The sequence below is a fragment of the Conger conger genome, chromosome 9, assembly GCF_963514075.1.
Source record: "Conger conger chromosome 9, fConCon1.1, whole genome shotgun sequence".
In the NCBI taxonomy this organism is placed as follows: domain Eukaryota; kingdom Metazoa; phylum Chordata; class Actinopteri; order Anguilliformes; family Congridae; genus Conger; species Conger conger.
The window spans coordinates 11967623-11993619 of NC_083768.1; the positions used below are offsets into that span (position 1 = coordinate 11967623).

At 46.9% G+C, this 25997-nt stretch overlaps 2 protein-coding genes and 1 non-coding gene across 13 annotated transcripts in view; all 3 read right to left on the reverse strand.

Annotated features, from left to right (window-relative positions):
• Positions 1-1071: 1071 nt before the first annotated feature.
• On the reverse strand, positions 1072-16870 carry puf60a (poly-U binding splicing factor a). 9 transcript variants are annotated; one of them, XM_061253970.1, is made up of 13 exons: positions 16753-16806; positions 15352-15442; positions 14349-14454; positions 13048-13143; positions 11973-12062; positions 10902-10952; positions 10160-10321; positions 9581-9694; positions 9216-9429; positions 8675-8865; positions 5942-6074; positions 2338-2579; positions 1072-1767 (listed from the first exon to the last, which is right to left on the reverse strand). In XM_061253970.1, exons 4-13 carry the CDS (start codon positions 13126-13128, stop codon positions 1468-1470), a joined length of 1578 nt encoding a protein of 525 aa, XP_061109954.1. In that variant the 5' UTR covers positions 13129-13143; positions 14349-14454; positions 15352-15442; positions 16753-16806; the 3' UTR covers positions 1072-1467. The 9 variants fall into 9 exon arrangements, with proteins under 9 accessions (XP_061109954.1, XP_061109955.1, XP_061109953.1 ...); XM_061253971.1 differs by having other exon boundaries at positions 15352-15378; positions 16753-16768; XM_061253969.1 differs by lacking the exon at positions 14349-14454.
• LOC133138037 (small nucleolar RNA SNORA57) lies at positions 12672-12812 on the reverse strand. The gene has a single exon (XR_009709656.1). It is a non-coding gene; the product is annotated as a small nucleolar RNA SNORA57 (small nucleolar RNA).
• Positions 16871-17643: 773 nt separating the features above from the next.
• Positions 17644-25997, reverse strand: part of nrbp2a (nuclear receptor binding protein 2a) — a 61449-nt gene continuing 53095 nt past the window's right edge. The window contains exons 13-18 of one of the 3 annotated variants that reach the window (XM_061254164.1): positions 25836-25886; positions 24847-24982; positions 24105-24158; positions 23516-23579; positions 22473-22528; positions 17644-21740 (exon numbers count right to left, since the gene is read on the reverse strand). In XM_061254164.1, coding sequence (XP_061110148.1) covers positions 21654-21740; positions 22473-22528; positions 23516-23579; positions 24105-24158; positions 24847-24982; positions 25836-25886 — 448 coding nt within the window. In that variant the 3' untranslated portion in view covers positions 17644-21653. The other 2 variants (XM_061254165.1, XM_061254163.1) reach the window with 2 other exon arrangements.

Consider the following 25997-nt stretch of genomic DNA (forward strand, 5'->3'; position numbering starts at 1 on the left):
AGTTACCATCGGTGGTAGTAGACAAAGTCCTAAACATCTTTGCGCCTGAACAGCAAAGATGATTGGTTGCCATCTGTCCAGCAGCGTGGCACATGACCATAGCGTCAACAATGAGGGGGAGGGCTCCAGACAGCAAGACGGGCCTTTACTGAGCATTTTAAAAGTGCACCAAAACATTTCACGTTTTACAACACAAACCCAACAACCTGTTGCACAACACTGGAGGTATAGCAACCAAGTGATCGCAAGGCATGCAACCCTAGAGTCCTTTAGGGGTGCAGTTTTGAAGTTTTCAACTGGCCCGGATAGTTTTGCGTGCGATGAAGGATATTTGAGATGCAAAGTATCTTAACACCTGCCATCCTCATAATTCATGGTACGTAATCACAATTGCATTATAGGGTATCTGGTCAAGTAACAATAACTAACACTGCAGTCAAGTAACTACAGTGACGTTAGGAGGTTGTACATACGCATCACGTAATTATTCTTTAAAAGATAACATTCAATCTTATTTGCAGATGGAACAATTTATGGTGCACCGCTGTGCTCAAAGTAGTAGTAATGGCACAATGTTAACAGCAGTCTTTGTAAGTGACTAAATGTGATTAAAAGGAACCGGTCCATGTATGCAGCCACTGGAAACATGTCCTGCTACAAGCTGCTTTCGAGTCATTCGAAGCTTTAAGCATCTGAATCAAACTCCAGTCCTGGAGGGCCGCAGTGTCGGCAGGTATTTGTGATTTCCTTTCAATCAACAGCCCATTAAGGCCTTGAGAACAAGGTGTGTGGACTCTTTAGCCAATGAAAGACAATGAAAGAAATGTATCTCTCGGGCTGAAATGCACTAAAAACCAGCAGACACTGCAGCCTTCCAGGAGTGGAGTTTGACACCCCTGGTCTAAATCGTAAGACCATTCAGTCAACAGAGGACTACAAATTGTGTGGAGTTATCAAACTGCTGCAAATTATGGAACACAAGTAGAAGACGTAATATCAAGGAGGAAATTAAACCAACCAATTGAGGGGCAAAACAAAACAACAGAACAGAACCGTTCAGACAAAACAAACTTTCATTATTTGAAGAATTTATTGTTCTGGGCAACTGAAACCAATAGCTCTATAACAAGATGCAAGAGTCCTTAAAGAGCTGACCTTGGTAAGTCAAGGAGAAAAATATTGAGGGGTTTACCAAATTGACCAAATCTCAAATGATAAAAGGAAAAAACAAAAAAACAAAAAATACAAAAACGCATATCCAGTCCTTCACAGTAGGCAACAGAATAATAAAAAAAGAAAAAGTCCATGAGCGGCTAACTGTTTTTCCTTGCATCCCCCAATGGGACCATTAATAATATTAATATCAACATCAATAAAAAAATAATTACAAGTTAAAAAGAGGCGCCAGTGTCGCGGGGAGGGGCGGGCTGGCGGCGGTGTGAGAGGTGGTTTCTTTCGCGGACAGTTTTATGCGGAGAGGTCGCTGTTGTCGAAGCGCTCCTGGTCGTACACCTCGGCGATGACCTTGCGGCCGCCGAACCAGCGGTTGTTCAGCGCCTGGATGGCCTTGTTCATCTCGGAGGCCATGGAGAACTCCACGAAGATCTTGACGATGACCTCGGCGTCGTCCTCCTCGCCCTGCTTCTCCTGGTAGATGATGACGCGGCTGACCGCGCCGAACTTGCCGCACTCCTCCGTCACCTCGCCCTCCAGGTCGTCGTCGATGTCCTCCGGGCCCACCATGTTCCGCAGCACCATGACCGTGGACTGTGGGGGGGAGAGGAGAGGCCGTCAGCCCTGTAACCCTTACAGTCCTGAGCCCCAATAAAAAAATAAAATTAAAAAAAACGTACTCATCAACTGGGTTAAAGACCCGTTCAGCAAGGCAGGCCTGCATTGCACAAGGTCACCAGAGTAACATCCTCACCATTACTTATTGTTTTACAGATAGATTGTTTAGTTAAGGGAACAGACTGTAAGAAGTCTTTGCACCACAGTGGGCAACAAGGGCCAAATCTTTTTCCTGGTTTCATGTGCCAGAATCTGGCGCCAAGTAATTAAGCAATTATTCCATCCAACATTTCTTTATTCTTGATAAGTGCATGAATGACAGCTGAAGACTGTCGTTGTGACTATATACAGAACGGTTTCGCAAATTTAGTCAGGGCAATTGGAGGACAGACACACACACAGACACACACACAGACACACACACACAGACACACACACAGACACACACACAGACACACACACAGGCCCCTCCAGGAGCAGTATTGCTCCGGCAGCGGCAGGAAGCCCATGTAAGGACAGACGGCGGGCGCGTGCGCCTCCTCCCACCTCCTGTTTGCGCAGCAGTTTCTGCATGACCATGTGGCGGGCGCTGCTGCCGGAGATGCTCATGTGCTCCTGCTCGCTCAGCATCTCCTGGCCCGTCCCGTCCGCCAGCGCCTCCTCCTCCTCCTTCTTGGCCTCCTGCACGGCCGCCAGGGAGGCGGCCAGCACGGGCGGGGAGGCCAGCACGGGGTTCACCAGCCCCACCTGGGGCAGCACGGGCAGGGCGGGGCGCGCCGGGGTCACCCCTGGATGCAGCACGGGAGAAGGTGGGGGGGGGCCGGGGAGAAGGAGGAGAGAGATTGCAGAGGCAAAAGGTTAAACCAGCTTGGTGTCGACTTCAGGGCCCCAGACCGAATGATCCTGCCCCCCCCCAAACCGTGTGGTCAGAGAGGGTTTTTTTAACCAACCAAAGGCTGAACTGGGGGCTCTTTGCTTGAAGTCAGGTGAGAAACGCAAACCTGACCCACCCTCCCAAGACAGCAAAGATGCAAGAGTGGCCATGCAGTTTTGTTTTTTTTGTATTTTTGTTGGTTAAACTGGCAACTGCTGCAGAAGAGGCAGTGCTCATTTGGTCTGGGTTTGAGTTCACTACCTGCCTTTAGAGGGGAAGATGCCAAAGAAACATGACATTTGTGAGATGAATCTGGTGTTATTACTACTGGCTCCATCAGTTTGTTGTTTCTCATGCAAGTGGGCACAACTGCTCTTAAAAAGACCACAGCCCACAGGAATCACATGACCAGGAGAGCCCCCCAAACTGTTACAGACATAACTCCCAGAAGCACCCGGAGAAACTGGAAAGACGCTTCGAGTCGACAGAATACAGTCTGCCCAGGTTTCACAAAGCCCCCGAATTCTGTGAAGAAATGTAAAAGAAAACACACCGACTCCCAAAGAAAGCTCTTTACATTTCTTTACATTGATGTGCGTCCCTTGCTCAAGGGCTACCTTCGATGGTTCTTAAATCTACTGAAGACAGCAAATGGAAATGCTTTTGATTACCATACATGGGAGAAACTACAATAAGACATTAACAGTACACCTTTTTCCACATTTCATAAAAAAAGAAAGTCATTTATTTTATTTTATCCATTGCTGTATCTTTAATGTTAGGGTGGCTAAGCGCTGCGTAATGCCCGCTGACATAACCCACCACACCTTCACACCAAAGATGCCCTGAGGCTGCCACGAGGGCTCTGTCATGTAGTGTTGATGCACATCAAAGTGAAATCCACAAACACACGGGAATCTGTAACTCACTGGCCAATGGGAATGTGAGATTTGTTTATGGGGGGTACTAGCAGTTGGAGAGAGAGACCAAGTCCTCTTCACACTTGACGGTCAATGTGCAGCAAGGGGGAGGTATTTAGTGGCCACGGTTGGTGCAATTGTGGACGGACAGAGAGGGAGGGGGGGGAGAGAGAGAGAGAGAGAGAGGAAAAAAGAGAGAGAGAGAGAGACAGGGAGAGAAGAGAAAATAGAAGAGAATCTATTAGTCGAGATGTCCCGTTACAGGTGAACCATCTTTAATGTACTGTGTAGGAGCTGACGGCAACCTGGGGAGAGAGAGACACATGATCGACTCGAGGGTGAGACATTACGCGGGCGGGGAGAGACTGGAGCTCTGGCGTGTCCATGAAGGCTGGGCTGGTGAAATGAGAAGACATTTAACAAATTCCCCAAAAGTCAACAGACAACCTGTTCGGACACGGAATAACCGTGCGGTCTTGCACATCCACCTCTGCCGCTCACCAAGGAGTAAGAAACCAGGGGAGGAGCCCACAGGAACATCCCTAATTCTCCTGAAGGATCTCTCCAGCTTTGGCCTAGTGCATCAGAGCAGAATCGGTGGCAAGGTCAACCGTACGACGGTCAACAAGGTCAAAGAGGCGAGCTAAGGGAATAGCTAACCAGCCAACACAAAATGTTCTCAACAACAATGTTATAGGACCGCTCAGTCAATGCTATAACATTGTTACTACATGGCTGCAACAGTGCGAGAACGTTTTGTGTTAGCTGGGCTGTAGTCAGGGCAGAACTCTCATCAGCTCCCAAAGCAGCTTTAGAGGAGAAGCTCTTTGGATTTCTCCACCAAGGTTGGTTAAGTAATGAGCACCTCTCACCACCGCTGCTAATCTCCACCGGAGAAATTACATTAATGGGCTTTTAATAGGACTGAGATGCACACAAGCGTGACTCTGCATTTAATCAGCACTTTAACAGAGCCAAAGTGAAGCATGGAGTTCATGGAGACCGTGAACTATGGGAAACAAACTCGGTTCAGATTCAGATCAATGTCAACCTCAACATTTTGTGGGCATATGTGCTCTTTCTCCTTCCATTTTGGTTCTGCGTTAAAGATCTACCTTCTCAGTAAAGACCATCCTCAATGCCACCACTGCCCACAGAACTATATCAATTTCAGCTGCCTTTCAAATTAAAGGCTCTCAAAGGACTATAACAGTGGGGAACATGGATTTCTTAGATCAGAAAATCTAAGGTTTAATTAGGGCATTTCATTAGGGCTTTCCTGTCAGAATACATTGTCCACTGTGCATCCATGGAGCGTGTCCCATCTTAAGTCATAAAACAACTGCACAGGTGAAGTTCCATCGGTGGAGAACATGGTAAAACCTAGTACTTACCTTGACGGCGTACGCCTTGCTCTCACAGGCACATTTTAGGAACCACATGCAGCAAACGCATGCCACTCGAGATGCAGAGCACAGCAACACCACGGCGTGGAGGCAGGGCTCGCTCAGGAGGACTAGGATATCGATGATTTTGTTTTTTTTGGGGGGGGGGGGGGGGGGGTAATAGGTCTGGGCCTTGGGGGGACTGTACCTGGGTGGGGGGGTGGGGGGGGGACTTTGCCTGGGGGAGCTGAGCTTCTGATGACTGACCGCACTGGCAACATACTCCAGGTAGTCAAGTTTGTTGTGGAAAGAGGACTGCGAGAGGTCACTGCTGTATTTCGATAGCTGGCGTTTGGGGCAAACATACAATGTCGCACAGCTATTTTCACTGTCTCCGAACACTTACCCCAGTCATCAGCTTAGATCTGAAGTTCCCAAACAATTTACACGGGAGACATTTAAAAATTCTGATTTGACGCACCAACCCCCGTTCATCCTTCGCCTACGACCGAGCGCTGCTCTGGGCTTGTCTTGGTGCAGCTCGACTGGGACGCGTTGGTCATAAGGACTCTCTTTCAACAAGGAGAAGCGAATTCCTGCAGCAGACCCGAATGGAGCTGGGAAGTGCTGGGACCGGTGGCTAGGGGCGCATTTTCTACCCTTTCCCCAAAAATAAACCCACAACCACCCCGACTTCTTTCCCGGGGAGAGGCCTGAAGGGGCAGGATGGGCCCGCGGCGTAGTTCGGCACCGGGGCGGCGGGGGGACCCGTTCTCCACTCGAGCGTCCGGGCCGGTCTCCTCTCAGCGGGCGTCGGGGCCAGGGGCAGTCACGCGATCTGTGCTCCTCTTCCTCACCTCCTCGTCGCACCCCCCCTCTCTCTATCTCTCCCTCCATCCCTCCCTCCGTTTCGCTCTCTTTTTTTTTTTCCTCTCTCTTTCTCGCACTCTCTACACTGTCCGTCTGCGTACCTGTGATGACCCCTGGGGCCTGGGCAGCCATGACCGCTTGAGGGAGCCCCCCCAGCTGTTGGGAGAGGGACAGGGCGGCGGGGGAGGCCAGCGCCCCCAGCACGGACGCTCCTGCTACAGCTTCCTGGAAGAACAAAGCGGGAGATAAAGGGAACACCGCCTGGACAGTGCCGGTGAACCAGGACATGAAACACAGATACACAAAACAGGGGGACGAGGACAGACAGACAGACGCAGACAGACGCACACAGAGCCTACAGCGGCGGTGCCCCGGCCCCGTGTCTGGAGATCTACCGCCCTAATACAGCTCACCACACTCAACTGCGATTAGATCTCACAGAGTCGCCAAATAGGCGTGCCACGTTAGGGCTGAAACGAACCCCTGCAGGACGGTAGATCTCCCGGAACGGGGTTTCGGAGGGTGCCGCTCTAAAATGGCTGCTCTAATGATTCAGCGGAGCGCTAAGATGGGGCTCTTGATGTGCGATGCGCTTGGCACGACCATCAAGGCTGAACAGAAATCAAACCGCTACAGCACAACACCACATTTCGCCACGCGACTACAACTGAAATGCGAATGCCACCGAAATGAAACCACGACATCAAAAACAAATGAGCTAGGATGATGAAATGGACAAACAGTAAACAATGCTTAACACTACAGATTTTAAAAAACAACCGACAAACCGGCAACTACATTAATCATTACGAGTATCAAAAAAACTTGACTAGGTGGGGGAGAAGTAAAACAAAAACTAAACCTTTTTTTTTTTTTTGCTAAATTATTTTTCAGACATGTTTATCCTTTTTTTAAACATTTTTGTTGGCCAGTTTCTCCCTTTCGCAGCCGTTCACATGCTGGAGCTACCGCCTCGACACTAAAATGGCTTCCACCAGTCGCCAGTCATTTTCGCTCTGCATTTCATCAGCGCAGCGGTAATCACCGAGCCGGAGGCGAGCGGTAGGAACCGAGGGCTACAGGTGCTCGATTAATGAGGAGTTGCTGTTGGCGCCACCCTCGTGCCAACTAGCCCCCATCCTGGGGCAGAACTAAGGCAACTAAGCACCGTTCATTCTACTGGGCTACCCCCTACAGTCGGCACCGACATGCTCAAGATTAGATACCCCAACGAGAGGGTCACGTCGGGGTGAACCGCACATCGTTTCTGTTCTTCTTTAAACTTTCCCCCCTCTCTTTTAATGAGGCGTTCATCTCTCGCTGCGAGCGAGTTCTAACAGTTAACACTCTTTCCCCTCGAGCCCCGCTGTTTGCCAAGTGCTCTTCCCAAGACTCCCGGAGCCCAATTACCAAGGCCTGCAGCAGCCCTGTAAGTCACAACAAGTCTTATCGAGCTTCCTGGCAGAATCCTCCCGGGAGTCATTACCCCGCGCATTAGCCGCACGTGCTAAACAGCGGCGCGATACGGCTCCGTTAGCGATAAGGCACGCGGCGAAGAACGCCTCGTAACAACGAGCGGCACCCGTGTTTTGGCTAGCGTGCCTCAGCAGTAGCTGAGGACACGGTGAATTGACGCAGGACGACCCTACTGGCCAATCACAGGCTGCACACGGTCGCAGAGCCAAGGTAAGGATCAGTAGTACAACGACCATTTATCCCGTGTGAAACACTGTGGCCGTGAAGCTGTGATTATCCCATCTGCGGAAAACTAGACCACCATTTTGGCTCTTTTTAGAGAGGTGCTTAAAGGCTGGAGTTTCTTTATAGAGCACAGGGATGATTTTGTCCATCAAATTGCTTGAGAGGATTCTGGGCTCATTTGATTTTTATATCATTTAATGCGTTCAAAAAAAACGAATCTAACTACGGCTGCACCAAACTTCCAGCTGTATTGAAGATGTACGGCTTTCAAAAACCCAGTGGTGTTAACGGAATATTCCAGAAAAGTCTCAAAGCCAAATTAAGTGCGCCCTGGCTATACATTAACTCATTAGGACACAAAATGGCCGCCAATGTCAAATGACAATGACAACATTTTAACAGGTCATGACCTGGCTGAATGCTTCGCGAAAACATGGTAAATGTGTATGATTTAATATACACATTCAAATTTAATTATCAATATGGTGGAATATTGAATGCTGCGGTAACGATGAAGGCTAAGCCCTTGCCATTTACAAAAATAAACCATAGCCAAAACTTTGACTGCGGGAGAACTAATTGTGGCAACTAACCAGGGGAAATCAGCTTTGAGTTGCAGGATATTTTGACTAGCCATTACAATAAGAGCAAAAGGTTGTCCACACTACATCGTATGGACAGTTCTGCATCCCTTTGGATCTGCACTGCAGAACCCTGCAGCTGTGCTGTGCTGTGCTGTTCTAACAGGCCTGCTGGGGCCAGTCTGCACTCTGGTGTGTAGATAGGTATGGTAGATATTTACACTGTACTCTGGCGTAGATAGATATGGTAGATATTTACACTGGTGTGTAGATGGGTAGGGTAGATATTTACACTGCGCTCTGGTGTGTAGATAGGTATGGTAGATATTTACACTGGTGTGTAGATAGGTAGGGTAGATATTTACACTCTGGGTTGTGGTGTGTAGATAGGTATGGTAGATATTTACACTCTGCACTCTGGGTTCTGGTGTGTAGATAGGTATGGTAGATATTTACACTGCACTCTGGGTTCTGGTGTGAAGATAGGTATGGTAGATATTTACACTCTGCACTCTGGGTTCTGGTGTGAAGATAGGTATGGTAGATATTTACCTGGGCAGTGATTTTGGCAGTGGCAGCAGCTGCGGCCACAGCAGCAGCAGGGGGAAGTCCTCCGGGCGTGGCCGGGGTCAGCAGGGGCATGGGCGGGGTCACGGCCTTCCCCACCCGCAGGTACTGGCCTCCCAAATCGAAGAGGTTCATGGAGGAGACCGCGTCCTGGGACGACTGGGCCTTATCGTACTCTGCCGGGGGACAGAACAGAAGGGGAACAATTTCAAAACCCGGGACGGTGAGACTGCATGCCAGGAGCGCAAAGCCAGGGCCCCAGCACTTTCAGGACCATCTTAATTTCAGACCATCTTGGTCTCAAATTTGAGTAAAACACCAGCTACAGCGGCAGACTGCAAGAACATGCTTACATTACATTACATTAATACCATTTCGCAGAAAATAACAACAAAAGTAATTGGTTGGAACAAAAATGCCACCACTCAAAACCGGCGCTCCGGGACCAGAGTCGGGCACCTCAGGCGCACCAGGAGTTCAGAGGGCACTCGAGCGTAAAGACGAGCGTCAGCGCACGGACACGCACCGATGAAGCCGTAGCCCTTGTGCTTGCCCGTGGTGGGGTCCCTGGCCAGCGTGCACGACTTGATCCTCCCGAAGGCCTCGAACACGCTCTTGATGTCCTCGTCCGAGAGGTCGGGGTGGACGGACGCCACGTAGATGCGGTTGAAGGCGCGTGCCTCCTCGGCCAGCTGATCGATGATTGGCTGTGCCTGGCCGATGTTGCTCGGCCGACCCACCTGGAGCGAGGGTGCATGGGAACATGAGTCCGTTACAGTAGCCGCGTCCGTCTGCCATCTACTGGCAGAGAGAGAGAATTTACAAGAAATTTTTGGGCATCCTAAAGCCGGTTAAACAAAAATAAAAACATTTGGGGGTCCTCCTGCTCACCGAGGGTGTGGGGCGGCTCACCTTGATGTTCCGCCCTCCCAGCATGACCGAGTTCATCTGCTCCAGGGCCAGCTGGGCTGCCTCGGGGACCTCGTATTCCACAAAGGCAAAGCCCTGCGGAGACAGAGGGCGAGAGAGAGAGACAGAGAGAGCCGTTAGGGCCGCCCCGGGCGGGCGGGGATGGGGCCCCTTCAAAGGGCCACTCATCAGAGGGTCGGCACTTCAAACCCCTCGCCGCCGTTTCATGAGACCTTTCGCAGAGGTCAGTGGTGGGCGGACGAAGCCGGCCAATTAACGGGAGACGCAAACAGCAAACGGTGCGCACACACAGGCATACAGGCCAACCAGAGTCTAGATCACATTGGCAAGTACCCCGTTTTAGATATAAACCGCTCTGAATGCATCATTACGGTTTACGGTATCTAAGACTAATCGCTGGGGAAAACCCCAGGGAGCAAAAGCAGTAAAGTGCATTCTGATTGAAGAACGCCAAAAACTATTTTTCCTAAAGTGAGTGGTGCTTATTTCTGGACTACTTGGTTATGATCCGTTGTTTACAGACAAGGCCGGGGTCCTGACCTTGTGCTTCATTGTAACAGAGTCCCAGGACATGTCGATGCTCTTGATGGGTCCGAACGGGGCGAAGGCCTGTCGGATGGTGTCCTCGCCCAGCTCGTAGTAAATGGAGCCCACGTACACCCGGCACATTATCGCCAGCGCCCGCTGCCGCTGCGCCGCCACCTGAGAACCCAACAACTACAGGGCTGACACACGCTTACAGAGCTGACGCACGTTAACAGAGCTGACACACGCTAACAGAGCTGACACACGCTAACAGAGCTGACACACGCTAACAGAGCTGACACACGCTAACAGAGCTGACACACGCTAACAGAGCTGACACACGCTAACAGAGCTGACACACGCTTACAGAGCTGACACACGCTTACAGAGCTGACACGCTAACAGAGCTGACACGCTAACAGAGCTGACACACGCTAACAGAGCTGACACACGCTAACAGAGCTGACACACGCTTACAGAGCTGACACACGCTTACAGAGCTGACACACGCTTACAGAGCTGACACGCTAACAGAGCTGACACGCTAACAGAGCTGACACACGCTTACAGAGCTAACACACGCTTACAGAGCTAACACACGCTTACAGAGCTGACACACGCTTACAGAGCTGACACACGCTTACAGAGCTGAGACACGCTAACAGAGCTGACACGCTTACAGAGCTGACACACGCTTACAGAGCTGACACACGCTTTATCCTCAAATATCCGCAAAAACAAAAGCAAGTGTACTAACCGACTGCAAAGGTGAAAGGGCATCTCCAAAGCCCATCGTCAAGGAAGCCATCTGAAAGCCAAAGACAATATTAAGAGCAGGAACTAGGATGCACATTTCAATCAATCTTTCATAAGCACATCACCAGCATGGACACAAAGCTTAAACTATACCAATGGAGTAAATAAAGTAAAGTATTTTACATAACGATAAGAGTTGCCTATCATAACACGACAAATTAACGCACTGCAATTTTGACCTTCTTCCAGTAAACCACACAAAGGGACACACATACAGGCCAATTACCACTTGGGTCAAAACAAGAGAGCAGGTAACCCACAAAATATTTAACACAATCTTTTTTTATTTATTTGGCAAAGTCTCACCCCCTCTGTCACAGTTGTCAACCCAAAAACACAACAGGACAAACATTCCTGTCAGCAGTCCCACTGCATGGACAAGTTTACTATCTCTGAGCTACCACAAGAGGCAACTACTCGAAGGTGCATTAATGGAACTAAAATGTCAGAAAGGTCTGCAATACGAAATGGATGGTTACGTCTCGGATTTCAAATTATGTCAAACGGGCAAAAACGGAAGACGAATTGATCTACCAAGATCTACTGCAGATTGGTTGCCCCAGGAAGAACCACATGTAATTTGATGCATCATAAATTATTAAAAATCAAGGAAACGGAGGAAGGTCGGTCTTATTTTACAAGTCCGTTCCTAATCTTTCTTATATATTAGCTTTCTCGAGGGGGGCCATTAAGTATTAAACACCCAAAGTGACAGATGTTCCCCATCTCAAATTTATGGGATAACTGGAATAAAGGGAAAAAGAAAATGGCTGCCTGGAAGGGTTCTCTCGTACAGCACGGAACAGCCTTCAAACTTAACGACCCAAATAAATCATATTTACTGAAGACGTAAGGAAGACAAAAGGCCGATACGGGTCTCTATCCTCTGCAGTTTATTTGAATGTAAATATATGTAAATGCACGGCGGATGTAAAAATCCTCTGAGGGTTCCGGCTGAGCTGCGTTTCCAGGCAGAGCGCTGGTTAGGCCCAGCCGGCGGGGTCCGACTCACCTGCAGGCTGGTGAGCTGCTGCTGTTGGTGGGCCAGGGTCTGTTTCACCAGCACGCTCTTAATGCTCTGCTCCATGGCGTACTTCTTCGCCTGCGAGGAACGGGGCATAAGAATCTAGACGGGCAAACACCCTAACGCCCAAAGACCTAATACACGGGCCCGCGAACCACCGTAATTTAATGGGACATACACGTGGAAAAAATAATATGCTAAGCATACTGGACTTAAAGGGTACAATGGGTAACTTTGGACTTCTAACGGTCAAGAGAGGAATTGCAGCAACAAACATGCTCAAACCAAAACACTGTTTATCCCTCCCCCTTCTCTGTGAACGCACTGACGTTGAAATGCCATTGGCTGTTGCAATTAGAGCCAATTTTCAACCAACGAGCTTAAATTATTGTAGTCGTACAATGTTTTGGCACAGATTGCCGGCACGTCAGCTGCGTATTTGTAAACTCAAATTTAAGGATTATAAACACAGGCAGAGGGCGAGTCAACATGTCAGTGAGCCTTTTTCAAAGACAGGAAGGGATTTACAATGGTCTTGTAAAAATGTTTTAAGACACAAATCTTACCTATTTTATCTTTAAACACGAATTATATTTTAAGTATATACATTTCAGAAGTTTTGCACTCGGACCGGGTAAGGACAGGTGAACACTGCTCCAGGAAATCTCACCTTTACGGTGTAGTTTTAGGTGTGCCAGTGATTGAGGATAGGACCAGCAGACAAATCACACGCTGGCACCGAAGACATAGCACTGGCAGCACATACTGTTCCTCCGGACATTACACACACGTGTACTGACCAACGGCGTGTGTGCCAAGAAAGGGAGGGTGCTTCACACTCACAAATATTTCACCCCGTAAAACCTCAAATCTCAAAAGCCAGAGATGAATTTCAGCACTTTTCAATTTGGTGACCTGGAAAGGTTGCTTGAATGCCACCGCAAAACCTTAATCTAAACGCCCATTTCAGCCCCTCTCCCTGGGGCAGGGCAGCGTTAGTGCATGACATCCAAGACCACGCATGCGTATGCGTGTGTGTGTGTGTGTGTCTGAAAGCCCTTACCTTCTGCAGCGCCTCCTGCTGTTCGGGGGTGAGAGGCGGCAGGCCGAGTTTCGAGGCCGTGCTCTGTCCATTCTCCATCATCAGAGCCTCGCCTCCCTGCGGGCACAGAACACGGCGGTCAGGTCAGCCCGCTCGTCTCCACAACGGACTCCAAACGCAATGGCAGGCCAGAGCGGGAACTACAAGTCCCAGCTGCCCCCCACATTAAGAAAAATCCCCACAAAAAAAAATCTATATCTGGCCCCCGTCCATTGATTCCCCCCCCCCCCCCCTCTCCGCCTGGTTTCAGAGCAAACTCAAATCGGTGTTTCTCATTGGTTGACGTGCGAGTGATGGAATGGGGTCGCAGGGGGCTTACGTGTCATCCTCCACTTAGCAAGGACTGTCCTACTTTTCAATGACTTTAAAATGTTCTCTGAATAGGAGCAAACCCCCCCCCCCCCCCCCACCCCAAAAAAACTCTAGTGCTCCGGTATAAGCATTTACTGCACTGAAAGAGTCTGTTATCCTTCATCCTCTGAAGCAGGGGTGTCCAATCATATCCCAAAAGGACCATTATGCATGTAGCTTTTCGCCCAGCACTACAGCACCTGATTCAACCGAATAACTAACCACGGTCTTCAATCAATGACCATGATGAGTAGAACAGTTGCATTGGTGCTGGGCTCGTACAAAAACCGGCACCCAGAGGTGGCCTTATCAGATAGAACTGGGGACCCCTGCTAAAGAGATAACAGACCTACACTCTATCATATGTTCAATTCGAATATGCCTTAGAACGGTCTAATTCCAGGCATTTGAGAAATACGGCCATAGTTCTATGTTGTTAAACAAGCGAAAGGCGAATGTAGTGTGGGTTTCTATTTTGAGCTTGCTCTGAAATAACCAATCAGCATTGCACACATTTCAAATGCCCTACACACAAGCAAATACTCAAAATGGCACCATTTGAGGAATGGGGCACAAAATGATTACAGTGCAACTCTGGCATCCAAACATTTTCAGAAGTTAAGCAATTCTGCTGGTTAAGAAAAAAAAAAGAATGATGCTGCCAATTGTAATGCAAATTATATTCTGGGACCTTGGGAAAAGGAACTGAATGCAATTCACATCATTGCAGTGCAATATTAACTAAAGTAATCCATGCAGTTAATTCGTGGCCTGACTGAATTACAATTAATTTACAAACTGCCATTTTCATGATTACGGGGAGCTGACATTCCGCCCTCAAGGGCAGGACTACTATGTTGCATGTGGTGAAGCCACCTTATTGACTATGACACAGAAGAAAACATTAGTACCTTTGCTCTTACGAACTCCAGTGGTGCCCTGCCCCCCTTAAGGAGGTTTCAACCCAATTAGTTCTGCCATTGGCTTTGGAAATATAGTACAGTCAAGAGATACGCTCTACAGCACAAACGACACACAGAGAGAAACAACAAAAAAAGAAAAAAAGGAAAAGAAAAAACACAAACCTACTTAGATCAAGTTATTGGAGGCAACACACTGAGAATACTACACATCCAAAGTTAATAAAAGGGTCAAACTTGCTTTCAGGTCGAAGAACAGAGTTTAGATAACATGCCTGGCAAGAGGAATGTGTTATGGCTGCCAAGAAAAGGCATGGAAATCCTCATTGTACCCATTGCGTGGCTTTAACTCTTCAGTTAAAATGTGGTAATTCACATCCGTACCCAGAAGATACCACCCTGTCCCATGGTTTAGCAAAATCTATGACTGCTAAGTGCCTTTTCCAGGCTAAAATTTAATGCAACTATAGCATTTGGTGCTGTAAAAACCATAACCATAAGAGAGCTTAGGTACTGGAAAAACACTTGAATCCCTAGGTGTTTTCAAACATTTATAAAAGTTAAGATCATAACAAGTCAACACTACATAGTCCCAAAACGTATCCATTGCAACAAACAATGGTCTTTAAAAACAGGTGTGTTCACCAGACCGTGGGGCAGATTAGCATAGAAATCTAACAAGAAATATAATTTCTGGAGAGGGGGAGGGGGGGGTGTTTAGCACTTATAGCCTACGGCCAATGTTACATTTTTATCAGCGTGCGGGCCATTTAGGAAACACAAAGCAGCTTGGCACCACACACCATACTGCCGTATTAGTTGTGGTCGAGTTGTAAGCAAGATCTGTGTTCTAGCAGGCCAACTCAAGATCAAAAAGTAGTGGGTTTTTTCCCCCAGTACATATTCAATGAGAGGCTCAAACCATTAGGCAAGTACAGAGCCTTCACGCACAACCAAGCGGCACAAGTGCATGCTGGGAAGATAAGCCCCTTACCTAGCACCCGCTCTTCGCTGGGGTCTCCTGAAGCGCGTTACCCGTGGGGAGATAATAAATTGGGGAGAGCTTTTACAGTTCAAAACAGAGTCTATAGGAAAAGAGAAATCCTTCAGATGAGTTCAAAGAAAAACAATCAACCGATGGCCGTATGCCGTTTTGTTCAAATTTCCATACGCATCTTATTTAAACAAAACATTTTTGTAGGCAATTTTTAAAACATGGAAATAAAAGATTAATAAATATGAACAGCAGAATTAGAATCAAAACTTTTAAGGTCTGGATTTCGTTGATAAACGTGAGACTATTGTTTTGAACTGCATCACTTTCGACAAATACAAAAGCTCCCTAATCCTCCTCCAGAGACCGGTATAGCCTTAAATCGTCGTGCATAATAATTAGTCTCATTTAAATAACGATCGTGTTCTCGAGGAAACCGCTAATTTAGCAAAGTAATCTCGCAATATTACATGGCCAAAACAACGTGGTGATTTCTGGACGCTATCCAGCTACCCTTAACGTTACCCTTAGTGGGTACACGTAACGTTAATTTACCAACTCTGAGAAAATCATTCTGCAATTAACATGGCACAATTCAGCTAATCATCCAAATTTCACAATCGCATTTCTAGTTGAGGCTCTAGTGAACAAGCTAGCTATAGCCAAATTTTACCACTGTACATTTGTTGAATTGCGCGAAAACTGAAAATTCACATCTGCTAGCTAGTCCTGGAAGATGCACCATCATGCAATCTAATTGGGAAGCTAACGTTGCCATGAAACATTAGCTAGCTAGTGGCCTAATATGCAACCATCGATAACTCGCTGCTAGCGTTACAGGATATTTGAAAATGCATCAAAATTGTTGCTACTGCGAAGTCTAGCCAGCTAGCAAGCTAGCAGGCTATCAATCTAGCTATAGTTTCAGACACAGCTAACTAAATTAGCTAGCAAGGACTACGCGCGGGGAACCAGCTTGTTCCCTAGAACAAAGTAGTCCGTCAAAAATAAGCTAACGTTAGTCAGTTTTTTTGTTTAATATTCACGTTCTGTACCGCTACATTGCAAACGTTCTTGCAATGTGTTCGCTAAACAGCTAGAAATTTGCCCATAGGTTGCTTCTATTATTTCACGCAAAATAACCTTATCCAAAATTACATTTAAGTTTTCACTTTGGATCCCTGGCTAACATTAGCTTGCCATCGAAGCTAGCTAGCGACCTAACCGGGTTAGCGCAGCGCAGATGTGGGAAGTTTTTTTCCCCATTTGCAAGTATAACGCTTCTAAATACGGAACACATCTATTTTGGCCTGATATCGTTTCTTTGCATTTAACAAACACGAATAGACGACGAGTATGAAACAGCACAATAAAACAAGGCTGTAAAATTATTTTATTTACCGCAGTCACTGCCACCGCCATGAAGCACACCGTCTCATGCACAAGGCCACACCGATGAAGACTACGAAGAATCGCGAGATTTCGTCACTAAAACGTAACAGTTCCATTGATATCGCGATCCTTCCATGTGGCTTACGCACTTCTTCGTACTCGCGAGAATTGTTCTCAATCGAAAAATCCAAGGACTTCCGCCAGTTTACGTAGTCCAATTACTCAACGGAATAGCAACTGTATCAGCATTCCCCGACTTCCCGAAGTCTCTATCTTAAATGGTCGTAATGTGTTATATTCATTCATCTCTTTTGCAGTTTTTGTATCAGAATATCGCCTCTAGATCAACCTCAATGGCAGTTAGATAATAATGTCTTTTGAAAATATGTGAATGTACTACGTATAGGCTACAGGAATTAGTCTAGTTTTTTTTTTTTTTTTGCTGCTGTAGCCCATCCACTTCAAGCTTCAACTTTTGTGTGTTCAGAGATGCTCTTTGTTTGAGCTACTGTCACCTTCCTGTCAGCTTGAGTAAGTCTGGCCATGGAAATCACCATCATGCAGTTTATAGAACAGTTTTTAAAATTGCATCATTTGTGACAATTGGGGCGACATTGGCTCAGGAGGTGAGAAGAGTCATCTGGCAGACAGGGGGTTGCTGGTTCAGTCCTACCTTGGGTGTGTCAAAGTGTCCCTGAGCAAGACACCTAACCCCCAAATGCTCCTGACGAGCTGGTTGGTGCTTTGAACGGAAGCCAATTGCTGTTTGTGTTCGAGCGTGTGAGTGCATGTGAGTGCATGTGAGTGCATGTGTGAGTGTGTGTGTGTGTGTGTGTGTGTAAATGAGAAGCATCAATTGTACAGCACAGACTCAAAAAAGGCACCACACGTTGCTAATAGTCTAGTTCCTTGCTACTACTTTATTTTACTCATGGTCATCAATATTATTATTATTATTATTATTATTATTATTATTATTATTATCGTACAATATTTTACATGAGGACAAACTGACAAGGCAGGCCAAGACCGTGACACATTCAATCAAGCATACTCCGACAGGCAGACCGGGTGGCAGTTGGGACGGCTGCAGGGTTAATTTGCTCTTTTTCAAGTACAGTATATTTTGTCCTGTCTTCAAGCACCCACAGTGACAGCTCCCGTCTCAGCTGCTAAGGCAGGGCCGCCCAACCCTGTTCCCTGTGGGTTTACACTCCTACCCGAACAACGCACACCTCATTCAGCAGCCAGAGATCTCATTGAGCTGCCAGTCAGTAGAACCAGGTATGCCAAATTAGGGGTGAAATGAAATACTTCAACAGTGGTCCTCACTCCTGGTCCCGGAGAGCCGCAGGGTGTGCTGGTTTTTGTTTTTGCCCTAATGTCAGCAACCAATTCAGCCCCAAGAAACCAGGTGAGGTGAGCCAACTGTGTAATTAACAGCTTTAATTAATCAATTAAGTGCTAAGTAGCAACAAAAGCCAGCACACCCCGTGGCTCTCCAGGACGAGGTGTGAGGACCACTGTACAAGATGGTACAGGAACCATCAGGTACAGGATGTACAGTGGGGTCCAAAAGTCTGAGACCACATTGAAGATCTGGGGGGGGGGGGGTTCAGGTAATCCTGGAAATAAACACAAAGTTTTAGGATTCGGAAAAAATTTAAACAAATGAAAGTCTTTGCAACCAAAGCAGACCAAAGAAGAGCAAGGAGTGCTGGACAATCCACAATCACCTGACCTCAACCCCACTGAACATTTATAGGGACACTTGAAGACTGACAAAAGCCAAGCATTCAGTAACATCACAAGATGCTCTTTGGAACATTGTCAAATATTGCTCTGATAACATGGATCACCAGGTTTTGCACAAATTTGTGGAGTCCGTGCCACGTTGCCATTAAAGCAAAAGGTCCACAGCCCCACAACCTTTCACACAAATTGTTACGTTGATAATATAATTAGTAATGAAAATGTTTGTATTAAATGAGAAAATAATGCAAAATAGAAGCATTTTCACAAGTGATCTCACACTTTTGGGCCCCACTGCAGATCTCCAAGATTAGGCAGGCCCGTGCAAAGGCATTCCCTTTCCGTAATCTGAAGACCATGAGACTATGAAGGAGAGACTCCCATATAAAGTTCTCTATAACTGCTCCACCATTCCCTCAATTAGCGTGTGAAGTGGCATAACATGCAGTCATGCCTGTAAAGTTACAGTGAGGGAACACTTGTTTAAATAGTGATCATATATAGACACTGGCAAAACATCATGCGGACGCACCAGTCAGAAACCAGAAAGTCTCTTGGAAAACTTGCAGAAATAAAAATGTATATTTTTAATAATAAGCATTAGCAGAAAATGCTTGAGAGCATTATATACAGAAAACAATTCTAAACAATCTAAGAGTTGCATTTACAGGATGGCCACTGATTGGACAGCGATTCACACGTTAAGTACAGACGATGCAGGAGGTTCATGTTGGGGTAAAGAATTCCCAAGTTTTTGCGAAATATCTCGTATTCCTCTGCTCGTTATTCTCTCTTCCAAACGGAAAACCGGTCAAGCCGTTTGCTCTTCCCACAGGGAAAAGAACAGCAGAAGGGCAGGGACCTTCTACGAACTTGTAAACATAGGCTGCGTGGACACTTACAGATGAGTTCTGAGTCTGTTTATCGGAGAATTTGGCTACATAGTCTGGTCATCTCCTCTAAATGTACCTTCTAATTGACTTCTGTCCCTCTGATGAACAATAAGCCTTTCTGTATATGGTTAACCAGAGAGCAGCGAAGAAGCATCCCTTTCAGCTTAGTGAATGGGACATGTGATGTCACATATGCAGACTTTCCACTGGCCATTTATAGAGAGCACAGCTGGTAAGCACTGTTAGAGAGTGGTACTGCACTGATACTAATTTATTCTACACTCAAATAACCAAACCAGTCTGTCATTCTTATGACATCTTCTCTAATCCTGTAGTGTGTGTGTGTACGCTTGTGTGTGTGTGTGTGTGTGTGAGTATGTATGTGTGTGTGTGTGTGTGCATGATTGTGTGTGTATGCTTGTGTGTGTGCATGATTGTGTGTGTGTGTGTGTATGCTTGTGTGTGTGTCTGTGTGTGTGTGTGTGCATGATTGTGTGTGTGTGTGTGTGTGTGTCTGTGTATGGGAAGGTGCTTAATTAAAGGTTATTTCTGGGAGTAAACAGCTCTGGCTCTGTATGCCCACCTGCCAGTCACGGGGAAGGCTTTGAGGGATGGGCATTAGCAACGGAGACAGGTAAAGCTCACAAGGTCCTTATATTTAATACATTCGGTCCTCATAGAGGCAATTGCCCCATGGTCAGTCAGAGTGCTCCTCTCTGAGCCACCACTCCAAGCAGCTGAAGATCAGCAGCCTACACAGCGATCACGGGGCTCGACCCATTCCAACGAATGGACACAATTTCACGGAGGAGGCTTTCCAGTCCCTTTTCGATGTCAGCCGTGGAAGTCTTTGCATTCAATTAAGACTTTAAAGGAAGGAACAAAAAAAAAAAACTAAGCTAGAATCAAAGAGCAACAAAAAAAATATATATTTTAGATTACTACGGGACATACAAAGGCACTCGCGCATTAGCAGTTTGACCGAATGACTGACAGACTTACACATGCAAAACCTTCACCAAAAAAGACAGCATACCAATTTCTTTTTTCTTCTTTTTTTTTTTTAGAATTTGCCTGATGGGGAAGCTAATAAATAAGGTGGTTTGTTTTATTTGACACTGTCTTGACAGCTGATGGTACGCACAGAAAATACTGCGGATACAAATTTGAGGCTATGTTATGACCTGCATTCTGATTTTGGAAAAATTCTTCTGAATCCTTGAATGTAAGATCCTTTTAAGAGTGGCTATATACCCAATCAAAGAAATCTTGTCAGACCAATTTTGAATATCAAATTGGCAAACAGATATCAAGAAGGTATAGACTTTCTCTAATAATTCTGGGCTTTCCAATCGCTTATTTTTCTCCTCTTTTGTCTTTTATTGGCTCCTAACCCTAAATCCATCTTGTTCCGGCATCTTTATGGACATTCTAACCTGTCAAATGTTCCTTCTAGAAGCTAGAAGTAGAAGTTAAGAACTCCTGAACTTTCCTTTCTCATGATGAAACACAAGCCCATTCCTTTGTGTAAGTATTTTTTTCCGAAGCGTGATGTATAAATGATCGAACTGTGGATCCACCTCTCCCCATCTGACACGCATCCGCCACGCCTGTAACGGACGTGGCTTGGATCTGACGTTTGAAGGAGAAATCACATTCCATTTGCCTAATTCACGCTTTCTCGATTTCCCCATCTATTTATTTTTCTTTCAGCTCTTCCTACCCTCTCCTGATGGGTGGGCAAGAAAAAGAGAAAGAAAAAGGAGAAAAACAAGATATCTGAATGCGCCCCAAGCACTGGACTTTTTTGAGACTTCCCGTTGCGGTAAATATGTGCGCCCGTCAAACCTTTCCTGCTACAGTGAGCCTAGCTGTGACTCTGTCGGTCCTTATATAAATATGGCAATGAGGAAGAGGCACATCTACAAACGCAGAAAAGAAGCACGTCTAGACAAAACCAAGAGGGCGTCCTGATGACAGTAGCATTGTGGGAAGGCTGAGACCAGTCAGTCCTCCCACAGAAAAGCTTGCTGCGATGACGGTCCCAAGGCCTGGGTGCCCCGCAGTCATCCGCAGTGCCCCCGTTCTGACCAGCCGAAAGCTGAGCTCCTCCGTGAAACTCTCCAAAAGCCCGTCCTTCAGCCCCAGCCCAGGAGTCCTGGTTGAGTCCTGGTTGCGTTTGGCTCTGGGACGGCCTTTCCGCCCGCGCCCCCCCCCCTGTTCCGTTGCCCCAGCGGTGGGGGCGGGGGCGGGGGCGGCGCGTCTTCACCACAGCCCCGAGGGGCCAGATGCCCCCGCCTGGTGCTTGAACAGCGCCTCCTCCAGGAAGTCCGCAAGCTTCTCACAGTCCTCCTAGCAAGCAAACAGAACCTGGAACACTTTTCCCAGAAACAACACCCCATTATACCATTTATCACAGTGCCCCTGGGGCATGCCTGCTTGAGGAGTTATAGCAGCAGTCTATATATATATATTTGTTTTTTGGCAGACGCTTTTAATCCAAAGCGACTTACAAGTGCATAGGTTCTTCCACAAGTCAAAGCATCACATCCATAACTAGGAAAATACACATGAAATGCTGTTCTAAACATATAGTCATCATAAGTGCTATATTGCATTACATTAATGGCATTTGGCAGATGCTCTTATCCAGAGCGACGTACAGTTGATTAGACTAAGCAGGAGACAATCCTCCCCTGGAGCAATGCAGGGTTAAGGGCCTTGCTCAAGGGCCCAACGGCTGTGCGGATCTTATTGTGGCCACACCGGGGATCGAACCACCGACCTTGCGGGCCCCAGTCATGTACCTTAACCACTACGCTACAGGCCACCCTGTGAACTACCATTCATTTTGTATTTCTTCACAATCTCAATGAATGCAGTGTAATTTATGGCCGAAATATGGATAGTTGTTATTTCACTGTACGTCTTTTAAATCACAATATAAAATAATTTTGAATTTTTAAAATGTATTGCGGGCCAATTCTTGTATATCAAAGTAAAGAGCTCTTCTTCCTGACACTGCAAACAAAATGGAAGCAGTTTGAGCCCAAAATTCCTCAGCAAATCTCTGGTCACACCTACCTCACTGATAAAAGCGTAGTGCACCAACTCATTGGCCAGGTCCTTTGGACTGTCACCTGAAAAACACACACGCACAGAGACACACGTCAATAATCTTTCTTCTATTTAAAAAAAGCCAGTGCTGCCAAATGCCTAGTATGTGCAGATGGTTGAAATCACACATAATGTGCTTGGTGTTTTACTAAGGCAGAAACTATGCCATAGTCAGTTGAACTGAAAGAGCTTTATGACACACAGAGAGCTTGGCTTGCTCCACTCAAGATACAAGGGGCTGACTCACTGACCATCATCTAAAAAGCATAATTTTATGCTGCATCAAGATATTTCTCATTGTGTATAATATGCTTGGTGTTTTAATCAGGCAGAAACTATGCCACAGTCAGTTGAACGGAAAGAGCTTCATGACATAGAGAGAGCCTGGCTTGCTCCACTCAAGATACAAGGGGCTGACTCACTGACCATCATCCAAAAAGCATAATTTTATGCAGCATCACGATCTTTCTCATTGTGATTTATTCAAATGAAACGAAGAGGTGAAGGTACAGAGGACATTTGATGACTCATTCTTCACCTGCTGAAAAACACCAGCTGACCAACAGGTGGCACTATCTCCGTAGATGAGAGACAGGATCTTTTCCCTCTAAAAACTGTGAAATGTGATAAAAGGACGAAACTACAACGAGAGAGCCTGGGGGGGGGGGAGGTCAATCCAGATCCGTTTAAGTAAAACGTGCGCCTCGTATAAACTCGCCATCGCGTGTCCCGTTATGCACCGCGGCGCTACGTGCACCTCTGCAACCAATAAAACGCATCGACCGCAAAAACGCCAGGAGCACATTGGCGACCGAAACTCTTCCGTATTTCATTGCGGAAAGCGCTGGCGTGACAGCCTCTCAGAAGGCAGTTACAGGAGATTAAATACTTTGGCATTTAGTTGCGCTCGCCGACGCCCGCCGGCTTAACAGCACTGCGGCGGACATTTTGTGGACCGCAGCGCCAGAGTGAGGCTGCGGGGGCGTGTTTTTTTTTCGGGAGGCACTCACTGGGCATGACATCGCAGGTGAGCTGCCGGTGGAGCTTGTCGTCCATCTTCAGGAAGAGAGAGAGCTGCTTGGAGAGGAGAGGGGAAAGGATTGAAAGGGGGGGGATGGTCAAAATGGAGGAAGCAGCTACCAGAGGGTCCACTCCACCGCACTCAAATTACTCTTAATTACAACACACATACAGCCCAAAGCTCTCCCAACACACTGTATCACTATCAATCAAAATGTATTGGCATAGTGCATTTCATAAACTATCGTCACAACACTCTTCTCAGAAAACTCTGGCCTAAACCCCCACAAGAGCAAGCTTAGGGCAAAAATGCCAAGGAACACTTCCCCAAAACAGCATGGAGCGAAGCCAATATGTGGAAACATTTGCCAGCTCTCTTTCGACACAATATTTTTTCTTCCCTTAACCAGATCCTTGCAATTGTCGTCTGCTGCAGTGTTTTATAAACATTTTGTCTAATTACATTATAGTATACAATAGTATAAAATAGAGGCAGTTGAATGTTTGCATGAACATCTAAAAAAAAGTATAGAAAAACAATTCTCAAGAAGAGAGCTGGGATTGGGCAGATTGACTTACATGCGTTTTGGTCCCTTCCTCGTTAGTCTCCAGATTACAGTGCATCTGTACAACCTAAGAAAACAACAGCAGGCAACGCTAAAAAAGGACTCATAAAGCGTCTTTCAAAACAAGGGAGAGGGTTTACTAGCCTCTACTTTCTTCTTTGGACGTGTTGTGCAGACAAGGAATTATTAAATTCAATCAGAATGTGAAAATGGTGACCATAAAATCTAGAGGTCATCCCGTCCCAAGTTTACAGAGCAAACACATGATCCTCATCAACAAAGCCAGAGTAAATGATTGTTTTTCTGCGGCCCACAAGTCACATGCGTATGTTCTACACAGGTTGCCATGCCCTGGGTGTTGGGCTAGACGTACCCAATGGGCAGGCAGGCCAAATGACTGGAACCACAATCACGTTAGGAGGCGCAAATGAATGGTGGATGGCTAATGCCATTCTCAACGGACATGTTTTGGCTAACGCCACAAACCTGACTTTGTGACTTGAATTAGCCAAAACATGTCCATCAATAGATTGTGCCTCCTAAACCGATTGTGGCTCCAGTCATTCAGGAATGGGCCCGCCTGCCCTTTGGCTCTTTTGCCTGCTTAGTTATTATTTTGGAAAGCCTACACATGAAAAAGTCTGAACTACATGCCAGGTAAACGGTTCCAGGCTGGAGCATTTCACAGCAGAGCCCCAAGTCCTCACTGCTAATGTCCGGCCCTTTCGGGCTCCCGTCCCGGGCCTTGTACGCACCTTCCTGGTCTCCATCTCCTGGGGCTCCGGGGTGGGGCTCTGCACCGTCTCCATCTGCTCCTGGGACAGCGAGAGGGCGCGGGGGATGGGGTGGGGCCGCTGCGAGGCGAAGTTCATCAGGGGGTAGATCCCATTTCTGCAGGAGCAGAGGAGACGCACGCTTTCTGTGACAACAGCTATACTTCCTGTGACAATATCTGCACTTCCTATGAGAACAGCTGCACTTCCTCTGACGATATTGGCACTGCCTATAAGAACAGCTGCACTTCCTCTGACAATATTGGCACTTCCTATGAGAACAGCTGCACTTCCTCTGACAATAGCTGCACTTCTTGTGACAACAGCTGCACTTCCTCTGACAATAGCAGCACTTCCTATAAGAACAGCGGCACTTCCTCTGACAATATTGGCACTTCCTATGAGAACAGCTGCACTTCCTCTGACAATAGCTGCACTTCCTCTGACAATAGCTGCACTTCCTGTGACATGAACTGCACTTCCGGTAACTACAGCTGCACTTCCTGTGACAACAGCCGCACTTCCTGTGACAACAGCTGCACTTCCTCTGACAATAGCTGCACTTCCTGTGACATGAACTGCACTTCCGGTGACAACAGCTGCACTTCCTGTGACAGCAGCTGCACTTCTTCTGACATCAGCCACGCTTCCTGTCCATTGGTGAAGAGAAGATTTAACTGGTTGACCACTCCACCACTGCCCTCTCTGCTTAAGGATTCTTATGCATCTCTCTATCAATGTGGAACTTCCATCTTACATCAACAGGTGCATTTTAATCAGAGCATTTGGAGTTAAATTCAAGTGTACAGCTGCTGCACCACCACTGACCTCATAACAGTGTGGTTAAAAATGTAGAAAACCAACCTCTGCTAAACTGGGCAATATGTGTTGCAGTACAGGCATTTTCTTTTTACACTCACTTTGACCTGACCTAATCCTGCAGCCAAGCATCCAGCAGGGGGCGCACTTACTTGACATCCTCCAGAAACTTGTCCAGCTCTAGAGGCGAGACGTGGGAATATCTGTATGGGGATGAAAATCATCGTAAATCATCATATTCTGCACCAGTGGTCCCCAATGGAGGGCCAACAAGGCAGTAAGAGCAGTCGTCTGGCAGTCGGAGGGTTTGCCAG